The 15,904-nt window shown below is 45.6% G+C and overlaps 2 protein-coding genes across 2 annotated transcripts in view; both read right to left on the bottom strand.

Annotated features, from left to right (window-relative positions):
* Window positions 1-103: 103 nt before the first annotated feature.
* Window positions 104-797, bottom strand: LOC119417799 (ER membrane protein complex subunit 3; the record flags this gene model as incomplete). Its single annotated transcript, XM_037685082.1, is given in 2 exon segments — window positions 104-290; window positions 739-797. A coding segment is annotated over 1 exon segment (155 nt), but the record flags the coding sequence as incomplete, so codon positions are not given.
* Window positions 798-9,497: 8,700 nt separating this feature from the next.
* The window catches only part of LOC119417392 (IQ motif and SEC7 domain-containing protein 2-like), a 22,770-nt gene continuing 16,363 nt past the window's right edge, over window positions 9,498-15,904 (bottom strand). The window contains exons 7-9 of the mRNA XM_037684594.1: window positions 15,079-15,294; window positions 12,696-12,745; window positions 9,498-10,947 (exon numbers count right to left, since the gene is read on the bottom strand). Coding sequence (XP_037540522.1) covers window positions 9,736-10,947; window positions 12,696-12,745; window positions 15,079-15,294 — 1,478 coding nt within the window. The 3' untranslated portion in view covers window positions 9,498-9,735. The remainder of the gene's footprint in view (window positions 10,948-12,695; window positions 12,746-15,078; window positions 15,295-15,904) is intronic.

Here is a 15,904-nt window from a genome sequence, read left to right as displayed (position 1 = left end):
CAGGTGGACTCACCTGTCTGAGACCTGCTCCAGGTGGACTCACCTGTCTGAGACCTGCTCCAGGTGGACTCACCTGTCTGAGACCTGCTCCAGGTGGACTCACCTGTCTGAGACCTGCTCCAGGTCCACCTTCTTGTCGCTGTGCAGCAGCTGGGTGATGTAGTGACGGAGGACACCAACGAGGAAGGTGATGAAGACGATGGGCAGGACCACCCACAGCCGGATGCTGGAGTCCAGCAGGAGCTCTGGACCAACCATGGTTTGGACCTCAGACGAAAAGTTTTGATCACCTTTAGAAACATTTAAAAGTTGAAACACCCAAACCTGCCAGCTTGTCTCTAGAAAACTTTGGACCAGAACCTCCAACATCAGTTTGTAATCGCACACAAAGATGAACTGTTGAACTTAAACAGTTCATCTTTGTGTGTGATTACAAACGGTTGCTCCTTTTGTCTCATATTTTCGAGAAGAAATGTAAAAAGTAGGTAAATCAGAACTTTTAAACATCACCAACTGTTCATACAATGATTTTTCAGATCCAAAAACCAAATCTAAAGATAATCTCATTCATTTACAGAAAACAAAACGTGACAGTTTGACTGTTTTTTAAACCGCCCGTTTGTTTCTGTCCGGTCTGTTTAAAGAGGAACACCGGATCATAAAAACAATATTTATTAACTTTTTATTACCAAAACTTGTCACAGTTATAAACCTAATCTTTAAACTCCGATAACTCACCGTATTTGTCAACTTTTTAATGACAAACACGCTCGACTGCGTCCGCCCGGAACAAGAAGTACTTCCGGGTTAACCGGAAATACTTACCGACCTGGATCCTAGTCAAATATTTTTAAATCTTTCTTTCTCATGGCAAAATAAATAAATAAAATCCTCTGAAAGTTTATTACAAGTATTTGTACAAGTAATCAAATGTTTGAAGTGTTTCCTGTAAAGTTTAAAAAAAGTTCAAGCCAAAAACAACTGGACTTTATTTGTAACAGAATTTTCGCTTCTCATCAGAGAGTGGGGTTATACATATGCAGATTGACCTATTACACCTCACAGTAGTATGGAAGCGAATGTGTCTCAATTTTCAAATTAAAATAGATTAATAAAAATGCTTTTCATTTACAAAATAAAGCTGCATGTTTTGACTCTTAAATAAAATTTAAAATAAATAATTCAAACTTCATTTTCTTCTCCAAGACTGCGCAGTTTGTAAAATAATTAAAATGATTAATAAAATAACGTTTAACATTTAATTTTCAACATGTATTTCTATAAAGTGACCAAAATTAATTTTGAAATGTCAAATTTGAAAATTAATATGAATTAGCAGAAATGCTTTTTCATTTCAAAGTCAAAGCTGCATTTTTTTCTTCTGAGAAGACTCAGGTCTTCAACATCTGCAGGACCATGCTGCAGATGTTTTACCACTCGGTGGTCTCCAGCATCATCTTCTACTCTGTGGTGTTCTGGAGCAGCAGGGTGAGGAAAGCTGATGCCAACAGACTCGATAAGCTCATGAAGAGCTGGTTCAGTTCTGGGAGTGGACCTGCAGTCTCTGACAGGAGTCTGAGCAGAGGACGTTGAGGAACCTGCTCCAGATCCTGAACAACACGTCACACCCCCTGCATGACACCCTGGACTCTTACCGCTGCATCTTCAGTCATAGACTGAGACCACCGAGGTGCTCCACAGAACAACACAGGAAGTCCTTCAAACTTTTTAACTCCTCCCCCTTTCTGCACAATAACATCAATTAATTCCAACTGATAACCAGATGAAACCAGCTGAATAAACTTTGTGTCATCATTTCAGGACTCTTGGATTCTCATAGACGTTATTCTTGGCCATTCCCCGACATCCCTCGAGAATGTTTATGGATCTCACCGGAGGACATGGACTGATTTTCCATCCTTATCAGAACTTAATGACCTCGAGAGAGAGCATGTAAGAACATGCTGACCGCTCTCGGTCCCCCCCCTCTGCAGAATGTCTATGTCACTATGTGCTTGTTTGTGCGAGGTGTTTTTTTAATATTAGAGGTTTTTTTTTTTATCTCAGGTAGAACAAACAGGTCTCACTGGTAAATGAGTCTTCGAGGCTCAATGTGATTTATCTGTTTAAATAAAGGTTGAATGAATAATCCTGTACTACAATAAACTCTAATGTTTTCACATTAAAACATTTCACACACGCCTGCACCTGACCTGTTTAGAACTTAACTGCTGGTATTTTATATTCTGTTATTTTTTATCTTGTGTGATTCTTGTATGTTCCTCTGGCACAACAATTTCCTGCGGGATCAATAAAGTTCTATCTTATCTTATCACATTATATATACACACACACAAACTAAAATAAATATAGCGTTCCTCCTTGGTGGTTTTTCACCTAACCTGGGGGTGTCTGGACTGTAAACCCTGCAATTATCAAGGGACTATTGTAAACCTAAATGTTTTTGTTGCAAGACACTCAAGTGGGTAGAAGTCACACTGTGGAGAAGAACATGAGGTTAAAAAGAACCTTTCTTCACCTTCACGCAGCCAAACAAAATGGAAGTTGGTACCTCTACATGTCTTTGAAGTTATAGTTCATGGGCGGCTGTGGCTGAGTCCCCCAGTGGGTGAGTTGGGGGTTCGATTCCACCAGCAGTCACATGCCACTGAACCCCTCGTTACCTCTGATGTGTCCCATCAGTGCATGAATGTGATAAACTCTGATTATTCTCTGTAGAGATCTAGTGGAGTTCTGTGTGAGCGGGTAAATGAGGCACAGATCGTTGTAACGAGCTCTGAGTGTCTTCACGAGACAGAAAGGAGCTGTATAAGTACAGTCCATTTATCGTGCACAGATGGACAGATGTGCGCTCTCTTTGCTCTGCGACAGGGACAAACGTGATTAGGGTTAGAACGAAGGACCAGGTGCTGGTGGTGGACCTCAGGTTCATCCAGGGTTTTGCTCACTACTAGACCCCTCAGGCAGGGAAGGTCCATCTGAGGAGGATCGGACCTGGACGCCTCGTTTGTTGAAGGGTTACAGGTCCACTACAGAAACAGGCTGGCACCAGAAGTCCAGCTGCGTTCTGCTGAAGCAGTAAATTAATAATAACATCTGATTCTGAAATCTCAAACAGACCTTCAGGAAATTTAAGTTCACGACCAAATAAAACAGGACGCAGCTTTCCATCCACATGAACAGATTTTTATGTTTTTCAGCAATAAATATTTCCACTTTTCCATATCTGTGCAGTTTCAAAAACAAGTACAAGTAATATATATTTATATACACAGCTAAAATCTTCCATACATAGTTTTAAAATAATGTCGTCTGTCAGACGCAGACTTTACTCGTACAATTTTACAAGGACTATCGCAGTCTCTCTTTGCTCTACATTATAAACAAGAAATATGATTTTTTTTTCCATAAAACGGTCCTTTGAGTTATTTGGAAACACTGAGACCCCCTTGATCGGTACACACAACAACAAACTACCTTCACGTGGGAACAGAACGCTCCAAACGCCAGTAGAACGTCTGATATTCTGTCATTTTTTATTTTTTACAGTTCCCTGTTTTCCTGATCTGATTCAGTCCAAAAACAACAAAACTTCAGTTCCCAAAAATAAAAATAATAAAAATTCAGCCACGAACAAACTGCCCGCTGTCGAGCAGCGCGAGTCGTCGCATGGTTAGTTTTCATTTAACGACTTCTGTACATTCCTGTTTCTAACAGAGTCCATTGAGTGCAGAAACTGTAATAAACATGCAAACTGAACGTGGAGCGCAGGCCCGGCCACGAAACAGAAGATTCACACGACGACCCCATCGAAGCTTCTGCTTGGACTGCAACTGAAAACAAATGAAATCCAGCACCTTGAGGATCGACTGACTAACCTCCAGGGCGACAACAGCTTCTAGTTTTAAGTTCTGCAGCAGAAAACATCAATCAAAGCGTGATTATAGGAAAATTTAACGTGGACGTCTCCGAGTTCAGAACAAACGTTCGGTTGCCCCGTTCTAAACGTAAAGTTGTTTCGTACGAATGAAAACGCAAACGTCTGCTCCTGCGCAGCTCGGAAAATGAATCGGTCCAGGATCAGCCAGGAGCACCTGTGTGTAACACAACGCCAAGGCGGAAAGACATCAGCCATGACCTCAGAGAAGTGCTGCCCATTGACCTTTGAAGTGTCAAAGGTCAAAAGTTGAGAAAGAAGAAATGTCCAGTTATTATTGTGGATAATCTTATTAAAACGTTGATTTAAAGGTGAAGATCAGATCGACGGTTTGTTGCAGATCATCTGGAGTGCATCCTTCGTCAACAGAAATCGTCACGTGTTCGTTCACGCTGGAACTACGGACCTGTTCTCATGAGGTAGGTTGGATCCGGAGCGCCTCAGAAAGCCGTTCTCCTCCAGAACGACTCGCTTCAGTTCGGCCTCGAGCCGACACGACGAGCGACCAAGGTTTCTGTTCGTACGTGGAGTGCACCCATCGGGCCAGAACTCGACGCAGACGTCACCATTTAAAAATATTACAGCGGGCGTGTTAAGTCACCGAATACTGACGGCGTTCAAAGTTTGATAAAGAAGTTTCAGTATTTCTAAAAGAATCACGTTTCAAGCACACGACAAAACCAAAATGATGCTAAAGATACGGAGCAGCCCACGCCGGGTTAGTAAGAAGCTCGTCGCACAACAACATTCAAATCAGACGTTTGCTGTAAAAAGTCAAAAGGCTTTTCTCGCAGGGCGACACCTGTGGAGACGCATCAAACAGGGAGTTCCCAAAACGGCTCAAAACCTTTGCAGGAGTTCATTTCTTCGCTCTTGTGTCGCCAGAAACCAGAAGACGTTTGAAAAACGCTCGTGACAACTCTGGTACAACTGAAGCACCTGAAACTCTTCGGTTGAGTTCGAGAGGGTTTGGTGACGATGAAACCAAACAACCAACCGGAGATCCACCGGAGGACCTTCATAACCGCAACAAGACGATTTGCACGTAACTTGCAAGAATGTTATGCGAGTGTCGCAATTCATCCACGGTTACATCTGCACACGTGTCACAAGAACCCACTCAGTTCGACTCCCTGGGGAAATGCATTTTAAGTTGTGGCCTCATCATCTCGTCACCAACAGTCTCAGTCCAGAGGAACGCTGGCTGAGGGTAGAACCTCACAGAACTGGGACTGCTGGCCTCAACTGGACACTCAGAACCTCAATGGGCTTTGAGTGTTTGCTCTTGTATGACCAGCAGGACGTTCATGTGTGCACCAGCTTGGTGGTTGAGCACGTCAAAGCCACCTCGGTAGATGCCCCCACGTCTATAATTAAATCTACTGAGTTCACTCTGGAAAACAAAGATCAGCAGATTTGGACCAGACTGAGTCTCTGGATCGTACAACCGTCCTACCAGTTCTTACGACTCTTACCGGATCAGTCCGGGTCTGGGCCAACAACAACTGCCTCCGGTGCTGTTAACCAGCAGGACACCAATGGAGTTAGACTCGGAGCAGACGATTTGTTGTCGTGAGCCGATTTAGGGAACTGAAAGACGATTATTTGTCATCGCTGTGCGTTTTGGACACTCGGAGTTGTAGTCCTGGATGTTTTAAGTCAGGAGAACTCCTGCAGGCGTCAAAAGCTTCGGCGCGCTGGACAGAAACTAAACTGAGAAAGTCCCGACGCACGCTCAATGATCCAGGCAGATCTGGACTGAAGAAGTCTTTTGGATGAAAGACTAGACACTTCAACAAAGAATCATCAGTCCAGAGGACCTGACTTCACCTGGTTAGATAAACTGAGAAGGGTTTGAGACGACGGCAGCGGGAGAAGGTTTGATAGACACATTTTCCAACATATTTCAAACTCAGGAGAGGAGCGACCATGAGCCTCTGAGACTCATGCAAGAAGGTAAAGAACCCCCGTAAACATGCTGAGACGTTCTGGAGATTTCCATTTTTTATGCTCTTCAGTTGCAGCCCGGCTCCTTAAAGAGGTTCTTCAGACCGAAGAAAGAGGAGCCAAAGGTGGCTCCATCATTTGTTTCTAAACAACAACAAAGTTTTAGGTTTCTGTTTCCTTTTCCATGTGAGGAACCGTGAAGAACCCAAGCAGCCTGAAGAACCCAGATGGACATTTGCCTTATTTAGACCTTTCATTTAGTTAATTCAAGCATTCAAGAAAGGCTGTTTCCAGCTCGATGCTGTTGGCCCCACTGAAGACAGACAAACTGTACACGTATTATCTACAGCGGGTGCAAGGAAACTAAAAAACATCTGCATTTAGAAGAATTCCCTTCATGGCTGAACGCTGGTAGAGAAACCAGCACTGAGTTTTATTTGATGTCAGAAAATGGAAACGGTTGGAAAGTTATTCAGGTGGAAGAGCTTTCCTCCGGCCGTCGCGGGCTTCAAACATCTTCACGAGATGGAGAGAGAGGAGAAACACAGGAAACGACTCGAGTACGGACTCTGCCACGTGAAGAATGTGCAATAATACCGCCTGAAGGTGAGTTGTTCACTTGATGCTGGCTGACGGTGAAAGATGGTGGAAGGTTCAGTCCAGTGAGACCTTCTCAAGTCCTTCCAGAAGAACTTTCAGATCCGTTTGTGTCTTTGTTGGACTGGAGGGTCCATCAGAAGTCACTGGTTTTGTTTTCTTGTTGAAACTGACCGGCATGTGGTCGACTCTGATGCTGAACTGTTTCACTCCACGGTGGTTTCTGATGAATCTATGATTTCTTTAATGTTGTACCATCCTTACGTCTGAAGGCACCTGGTTCTTCATGTAGATTCAACCCCCCCCCCCCCCCCCAAAAAAAAGAACATTTTATCTTATTGTTCAGAAACACAAATGCAGTTGGGACTGGGTGGGAAATTAGGCATCTTGTCAGTTTGTTTTTTTCTGATTATGACTCCAAACACCTTCCCTTGTATTCAGGGAACTCTGCAGACTGTGCGTAAACACTTAGAGGTCCTCTAAACTACCTGGATCAGATTCAAGTCCCTAAAGCCGCCTACCGAAACACCTCTGGACCTGCAGCAGACCTGTAACCGAGCCGGCTGATGGTCCTCCCAGACCTCAGAGTTCCTCTCGGAAACATCGGCCCTCGACGCTCAGTCCAAGGCAGCTGGGCGTCTTTCCGAGAGTTTAAAAACTGTTGCCATGTTGAACTTACGTGATTATCAGTCTCCCTCCCCTCCCTCCTGAGGGTCTTTGCTTGGCCTCGTCTACGCGCAGGAAGTTTTGGTTGCACGCATTAAAGTGCGAGTTGGAGGAACTGCCTCCGGATTAGACTCATTTGACAAAAAGGGATTTTCCTTGTTTCTCAAACTATTTTCTCGATGTGTTTGTCTGTTAGCAAAATATCTCATGAACCAGTAGACAGAGTTCAACAAGTGGCTCTCCGGTGTCCCCTGGTGCTGAGGGATTTGAACAGTGAATGTCTGAAGTTTTGGAGTGTGTGTGTGTGTGGTAACCAGCTTGAATTTTGACGCAGCATCTCAGTTTTTAACACGGACCTTTCTTGCGTCTTGATGTGGCCACACACCAAAATGGACGTCAGTACCTCACTTATTTATCAAGTTATCGTGCTCATATCGTGCTCTTCACTCCGTGACGGGGAACAAACTCAGAAACGAACCATCAGATCTGCATCGACCATGTCTGAAGTGATTCAGTATAACCACTTTCCCATCGATGACAGCGACTCCACTCGGCTCTCGTTTTATCGGTTCTTCTCAGATGGAGGTGATTTACCACTGTGACCTGATTCCCTACCTCTGTGGGCGGGGTCACTGATGCAAAGTGGGAGGGACTGTAACTGGTCATTGTGTTCGAGCCACTCCCCCTGTTTTGGTCCCTAATTGCCCTATAATGGGACTTGAATTCTTTTAGCTTATCCCAGCACTGCTTACCAGTCTGGGTGTAGCCATGCAGCCAACATCTCTGATATCTCTCGATAAATGCGCTCAGTTCTTGTGGCGCTGTCCGTCAACACGATCAGAGCAAATGGAGGTTCAGATGTAGTTTGGAGGTTATCCAGAGAAGCTCCGCTGGTCAATCAACAGCTGCTGTCTGCTTACGTTAACATCGGCCGCTCGGAGCAGTCCGCTTGGAACCATGAACAAGGTCCATAAACCGGACTGAGCGGGGTGGTACCGGCAGTGGGCGGGACCTTAACTGGTACTGTGTGGGGCGGAGCCGAGGAGAGTTGAGATGGCGGCAATTGGCAAAGCACCATAAGATATTAGTAACTGCAAAAATGACTAACTTAATCAGTTTTACAAATAATGAGCTAAAACCTGGTGCGGTAGTAGCTGAGAGTCATCACTGACACTTTGTTTAAAACTTTGGCATGCCGGATGTTTCTTCAAGGAATGTTAGTGCTTGATTTTGATTAAATTTTTGGTTTTGTTGCCATGATAACGACTTTAATGTTAATTTCCCACCCAGTTTTTAGATACACGGTCAGAGAATGGCATTTAGCTGAAAATTAAAAAATAAAATCACTTCTTTACGGCCTGAAGCTCCTTGTCTTCATTAGTGTCGGATAAATCAGTGAAAAAAACAAGACAAATTTTCTGTTTGGCACCTTTCAGCTTAATCTCCTTCTCTGGCAACTTTACAGTCTCTCACACATCATGGAGCACAAAATACAGAAGACAGCTGGTATTACATGTTCATATACACTGGGATACTTCAGCATTTACAGATTTAATGCAATAACCCAAAATATGCATAAATAATGTTGGAAAACTGGGGAAGCCCCCGTTCAAAACAACAGCTTAGTGCCCCCCTGCTGAAACCCTGTAATCCACAAATGCACAAGGCCTCCAGTCCTTGTTGCAAAACGTTAAAAAGACCCCTGTAGATTTGTTGACATGGCTTTTTTCAAAGGTTTTATAAAGTTTATCGTCCACATAAAGTGTCCAAATAAATGCTGGATCTGGGTTTTAAACCACAACGAATCCCTCCGCTCGAGCATCAGCCGTAAACACTGAGAATCGTTAGCTGTTGCACAGAACACGCATGCTGGTCTAAGACACACAAACTACACCAATACTGATGCTAACCACTTCTGCATTTGCCTCACAGAAACATGTCAAGATTCAAAACAAGTGCTCGATTTGTGATTGTTTTTTTTTAAGTGGGGAATTATTGGCAGGACTCATTCTGCCCTCAGGTTTCAAAAACACCTGAACTGTCCCTTTAACCCATGACGTTAGCAGCTAAGGCTAACGTTGGTGCTTTAACCTCGAGCACTGTTCCCTTCGTGACTGGTCCCTGAACCAACTGTCCACCACAGCAACAAACATTTAGAAAGTTCTTGCAACGTGACATGAACACTTGGAGTTTCAGTGAAGAACTACAAACATGTCTGCCAGCTCACCTCACACGGCACTACAAAGGGAAGATGAGGACATTTTCAACAATAAAGCAGAGTTATGTGGGAGTTTTCCTTCATCTTTGCGAGAGCGGGAGGTTTGATCAACAAACATCTTCAGGACGTTCGTTCTATCTGTGAGGAAAGTCGATATGAAAATAACACAGGCTGAGTAACTTCCTCTTCCCCACTCTTGTTGCCCTCCTCTTCATCAGGCGGTTGTCTTGATACACCTGCACCTGCCCTCCTCCTCTTCTCTTCCTCTTTCTTCGGGTGCTGAGTCTCACTATCGCCCCCTGGTGGCTCTCAGCTGGGTTGCGGATCACTGTCCCAGACGTTTGCCGCCTCACACGACCGTGCTGATCCGGCTGACGGGCTTCGCCTTGGGGCCGCCACCCTGCCCTGCTCCTGGGAGGTGCGGAGAGAGCGGGGCGGTCGATGGTGGAGGTAAAGGTGAGTGCGGAGGGGGAGGCGGGATGGACGACAGTGGGGGATACTGGGCTGCGTAGGGCTGCGCAGGTGTCTGGCAGACGAGGCGAGCCGAGGGAGTTTGTGGTGGCGGGGTGGAGAAGGTGAAGTGGGTGGAGGCATTGGCGGAGGGGGAGGGGCTGAGAGGGGAGTGTATGTGCACGGCGTGATTGTGAGAGTGTGTGTGTGCATGGGGGTGGGGCTGGGAGTGCGAGATGGTCAGTGGGAGTTTGGTGCCTCCACCCGGTCGCCCCGGGTGGTAGAGTCCGTGCGGGGTAGTTGGGGTGACAGGGGAGTGCGGGGACAGCGGCGGAGGTGTGGTGAAGCCGGCTGCCATGTTGTAGCGTGAGTGCTGTGCGGAGCCTTGTGGCAACCTCTGATGCTGCTGGGTATGAGAGGGAACGCAACCTTGCCGTTGGGGTGCGGAAAAGCGGTGCGTCAGGGCGTGGTGCTGGGGGACATTCTGCATGTGGTAGCGGTGATGGTGGTGGTAGGGTGGAGGTGGTGTCTGCTGCTGTGGGTGACCACTGACTCCGCCTCCTCCACTGTTGACGTGGCAGTACTGAGCGTGCAAAGCCTGGAGCTTGGACGGACCCCCTCCCATACCTCCTCCCCCTCCAATTCCTCCCAAGTCTGACTGACCGAGGTTGGGCAATGGGGAGGGGCATGGGGAAGGGGAGGATGGGAGGGGGATGGGAGGCGCGGGTGCGGGGTAGTGGGGGGGTGATGATATCATCAGGGGACTCGGAGGACCCTGAGGAGGGGGAGACATCATCGTCAGGGGACCAGGAACCTTGCCTCTTCGGCTGCCGAAGAAATTCCCCATCCGGCCTCCTGGAGTCTGGCCACCCCCACCCACCATCCCTCCTCCGGCCCCAGCCCCTACCCCGCTCGCGAGTGGAGAGGTAGTGACCCCTCCTTGGTTGTGACAGAGCCCCGGCCCACCCCCCACCCCTGTACCGGGGCTCTGAGTAGGGCGGTGTGGCCGGTATGCTGCTGGAGACGAAGGCACCATCATGGGGCTGTAGGACAGACTAGCAGCCACCAGGGGGCGCTGCTGGTGAGACCGTGGGCTGCTAATGATGGAACCCTGAGAAGAAGAACAAGAAGCCAAAAGAACAGAGCAAAGAAGTTAAAAAAGTACCAGTGACTACAAATACACATGCCGCTCGACGGTCGCACAGTAAAAGTTAGAGGTTCAGTTCGGCGGCTGTTGTGACTGAAGACGTGTCAAGAAGAGCTGCTGGTTTGGTTTTTAGTTATTAACTAATGTTTGACCTCAACTCAAAGCACAAATATCCCAGTTATTAGAGCGTAGCTGCGTGGTAGTGAGGACTAGGTCCAGGACTATGTCATGCTTCACTGCTAAAGTTCTCCTAAAGCATGTTTTCCCGTCTACAGTACGGTTTGTGTTCGCACTTGATGAGTGCATCTTGTTGCTTTTTCCCGTGGTTTGGGAATCTAAAAATAATAATGTTTCCACAAAACACACGAGAACATTCAGTCTGCTTATTGGTTGACGTGTTTCTGGGGCAGGGGTACCACAGTGAACCCAGGAACCCTGTTCTGGGATAGAAGGCAGCATTTAGACAGTACTGCTGTCGTTAGCATTTGTCTGGGTGATATTTCAGGTTAAACCGTCGGAGCAGGATGTCGAGTCGTGTGAAAACGTCGTAAACCTCTTTAAGAAAACGTGTTGCTTTTAAGGTGTTATCCCATGAATGGTTGGGAACTGTTCTGACCGAGTACTCCAAATGTCTCCTGAACGTCTCGTGGTTCTTAACTTCCATGAGTGAGTTGCAGGAAGTCCCGTCACTTCTGATCATGTTCAAAAAATATTCTGCAGCAACTTATCCTTTGAAACAGTCAAAGTTGTCTTGAGCATCTGCAGCTAGCCTCGAACATCTGAATTTAGCCGCAGGCGTCTCCAACATGTATCAAGAGGTCTAGAGCTGGACCGCTGCCGGGACAGGAAACATGTCCAGGTGTAAAACCCCGCCAGCAGAAAATATTATTTAACAACATTCTGGTCCAAATCTGCTTTCTTCATTTCTGAGGTGGACCTCAGCAGCTTCAGTCATAAACATCGGGGTCAAGGTGAGTACAATGCAGGCGGCAAAGTAATGTGCACGGCCAAGATTACAGTTGTGCAAGTTGTGCACGTCAAAATAAAAGTTGTTCCTAACTGAGTGCCAGTCATAAATATTTATTGAAAAAACGAGTTAAATTCAGTTTTTAAGTGAAATGAGAAGAGTTAGAAGTTAAATCTGTCACAGAGTTTTAATACATTTAAAAACTTTACGTCACAATACGGATAAAACTGTAACCAGGGCCGCATTGGGCTTGCGGCCCTGGTTACAGTTTGACACGTGATGAAGGGAGAGCTCACCAGGTCCAAACCTGGAGTTCAGGAACTAGTCCAAACTACCACGTAGCTAAGACCAGATGACTTTTGAACATTTTACATTTAAAAGCTGGAGTTAAATAATAAGCTCGACATAAAGAGCTCCAACTTAGAACAAACCGTGACATCACGTTGTTCGTGATTGCGTCACCTTTACATTTTTTAAACGTTCAAATTATCCCTTAAAAAACACAAACATGCAAAGTAACGGTTGCAAAAACTCCCAATAAACCCAAAAGTGTACGTTTTAAAAGCTTAAGATGAAGAGTTCTCCGACCACATGAGCCTGTGGAGCAGGCCCTGCAGCATGGAGAAGATCCGGTGAAGACCGCCTTAGAATCACCACAAACACTTTCAGACAGGGTGGAAAACGTGCGGCGACGGCGTGCAAGGAGTTCATGCAAGCTTTAAGCCCCGCCCCCAGCCAAACTTACTTCAATGGTACTGTCCAATGAGCCAACACTGTTCCTACGACCTCGCTTCCCTGTTGTCCAACCAGAATCAGGCAGTTAAAACTTGGTCCCCGGAAAAAACAAGTTGAACTTTGAAACTTTGTCTTGTAAAATTTCAAAAATTGAGTTAAACCCTTTAATCAGCGAGCTTCCTGTTTGTTGTCAGGTTTTATTTAGCTTCAGGAAGAACAAGGCAGCTTCCCTCCATTTTAAATCTTAATGCTAAGCTAGGCTAAGCTAGGCTAAGTTAAGCTTGGCTAAGCTAGGCTAAGTTAAGCTAGGCTAAGCTAAGTTAAGCTAGGCTACATTAAGCTAGGCTAAGTTAAGCTAGGCTAAGTTAAGCTAGGCTACGTTAAGCTAGGCTAAGTTAAGCTAGGCTAAGTTACGCTAGGCTACGTTAAGCTAGGCTAAGTTAAGCTAGGCTAAGTTAAGCTAGGCTACGTTAAGCTAGGCTAAGCTAAGTTAAGCTAGGCTACATTAAGCTAGGCTACATTAAGCTAGGCTAAGTTAAGCTAGGCTACATTAAGCTAGGCTACGTTAAGCTAGGCTAGTTCTTTGTTAAACCACATTTCTCATGGAGAGAAAACAAACTAGTTTTAGTTGGAGAATGCACAAAATCTCATTTCCAGAAAAAGATGCATTTTTCTAAAATACACCAAAATCATTCGTTTGTTTCTTGTTGAATTATTTGGACCAGTTAATAACGCCCTGGTGCATTAATTTAACTTTAAAAACAAACATTTTACTTAACTTAGTTTTGACCAAATATCTGTGAAACACTTTTTACATTTACACTGAAACCACAGCAAAACTATAATACTTCATAAACTCTTATCATAACTCAGACTTTACAATCTGGATGCACAGTTAATGTTACTATATTTTATACTTTTATTTCCAATTCTGCAAAAACACAACCCCACATCTAACAACTGTCGGGATGCTGTGTGTAAAATGTAAATAAAAACTGAATTCAATGATCGGCAAATCTCATAAACCCAGAGCTTATTCACAATAGATTATAGTAAACTTGTCACACGTTTAAACTAGGAAATAATATATTTTTAAAACAGTAAATTTTAAACGTGACGGCTGCAACTCATCTGTAAAAAGTTGTGTCAGACGCAGCAAAAGGCTGTAAAAATCAGAGGTACGAATAAAAAAACTTCTAGAGGAGAATTAGCTAATATTTAATTTATTTAACTCGTTTAAATAATGAGGTTAATTATCAGCAGGTGGGTCAGAGGACTGGCTTTAAAAAGAAACGGCTCGACGTAAAGATGGGCAGAGGTTCAGCAGTCTGTCGAAAGCTACAGGAAGAACTTCAGAATAAAGTTCCTGAATAAAAATTTCATCTCCATCGTCTTCAGATCATAATCTGATCCACAGATTAGAAGAACCTGAAGAAATCTGAGCTCAAAGGACGAGGCCCTCAGGGGCCACTGCATTAAAACTGGGTCTGGTTCTGTTCATGTGAACACCATCTAGAACCGCTGCCTCTTCTCTGGACCAGAGCTCGTTTCAAATGGACCGAGGTGAAGTCCAGAACTGTTCTGAGGTCAGAGGGATCCAAACCTGAAGTTCTGTTTGGAAACCACAAACACATCCTTCATACTAAAGAGAAGAGGAACCATCCTGCCTCTCTGATGGTATGGGGGTGCATTAGTGCCTCTGGCACAGGCAGCTGACACATCTGGAAAGACTCCATCAATACAGAAAAACATCTGCAGGTTTTAGAACATCTGTTCCCTCCAGGACTTTTAAACGTATAAAACCTGGTCTCCTCAGGTCCTAGGTCCAGGTAGAAGAGGAGGGACTTCTCAGAGGAAACAAGGAGCTGGAACAACTTTAAACAGACGTGCTGATGACGTCAGGTGCCATTTTTAGTCTCAACATTTGGTAAACGTGCTCCGATGTGGACTGACTCTGGATCGACAGGGTCCACAGATCACTGCACTCTGCCATAAAGAGCTGGGGCTGCTCAGTAAATTAATGAATACCAGTACGCTGATGACACTACGGCCCAGAGCAACCACTGATGAAGAGCTGGAGCCGTCCAGCAGGTGGAGACACGCTACCAGAACAGAACTCAGGTCTACCGGTCCCATGACTCTCTCATCTGTTGTGTAACAGCCCAGATGTGGATCTGAGTCATGAAAACCGGAGGAAGATCCATCCTGATGAATTTATGCTACTGAAGCACATCACTGAGGTGAGAGCAGCAAAGTTCACTTAAAATCTGAGAAAGAGCTTTAAGAACCTGGAGAACTTGTGATCCAGACCTCGTCACAAGATTACAGGAAGTCTGGACCACTGGGAGGGAGACCTGATGAAATGAGGACTGGACCAGGACCCGGGTTCTTACCGGTCTCAGAGAGATCCCTGAGCGAGGAGCTGAGCGCCGTACGTTTGAGTCCATCCACCGAGGCGTACGTGTCGTCGAGGCTCGGCCTACCCAGGGAGCCGTTCACCACCTCGTTCTTCATGCCACCTCCGCCAGCGCTGGCTCCGCCCCCTGCCGCCCCCACGCCTCCCACCAGGATGCCAGGTCGCATCACACCTTTCTGCTTCTCCAGCTCCGCTGCAGGGAGAGACGGAGGAGCAGAGTCGAACGTTTGGCCTCCAGACGAGAAACAAAACAGACAAACATCGTCTAATCTGAACTATGACAGAGCCAGACTCTTATTTTGAAGAATATCTACAAGCTTTACTTTGAAACTCCAGATTTAAACATCTTCTCGTTTGACATTTAAGTTTTTCTGGACTTTAAATTCAAAACTCAGCAGTGACTTTAATTATTTTCAACTTTAGTTTTGCTAATTTTAGGTTCAGATAGTTTCATCTTTATCGACTCAGTTTCAGCTTCTTCTTCATGTTTCAGCAGTCGTTCAGCGCTCAGCGTCCTCTCTTCACGTTTCAGCAGTCGTTCAGAGCTCAGCGTCCTCTCTTCATGTTTCAGCAGTCGTTCAGCGCTCAGCGTCCACTCTTCATGTTTCAGCAGTCGTTCAGCGCTCAGCGTCCTCTCTTCATGTTTCAGCAGTCGTTCAGAGCTCAGCGTCCACTCTTCATGTTTCAGCAGTCGTTCAGAGCTCAGCGTCCTCTCTTCATGTTTCAGCAGTCGTTCAGCGCTCAGCGTCCACTCTTCATGTTTCAGCAGTCGTTCAGCGCTCAGCGTCCACTCTTCATGTTTC

This window comes from Nematolebias whitei, chromosome 11 (assembly GCF_014905685.2).
Source record: "Nematolebias whitei isolate Nwh7 chromosome 11, NemWhi1, whole genome shotgun sequence".
In the NCBI taxonomy this organism is placed as follows: Eukaryota; Metazoa; Chordata; class Actinopteri; order Cyprinodontiformes; family Rivulidae; genus Nematolebias; species Nematolebias whitei.
Note: the sequence above shows the minus strand (reverse complement) of the source record. Positions and strands in the feature narration are given on the sequence as shown.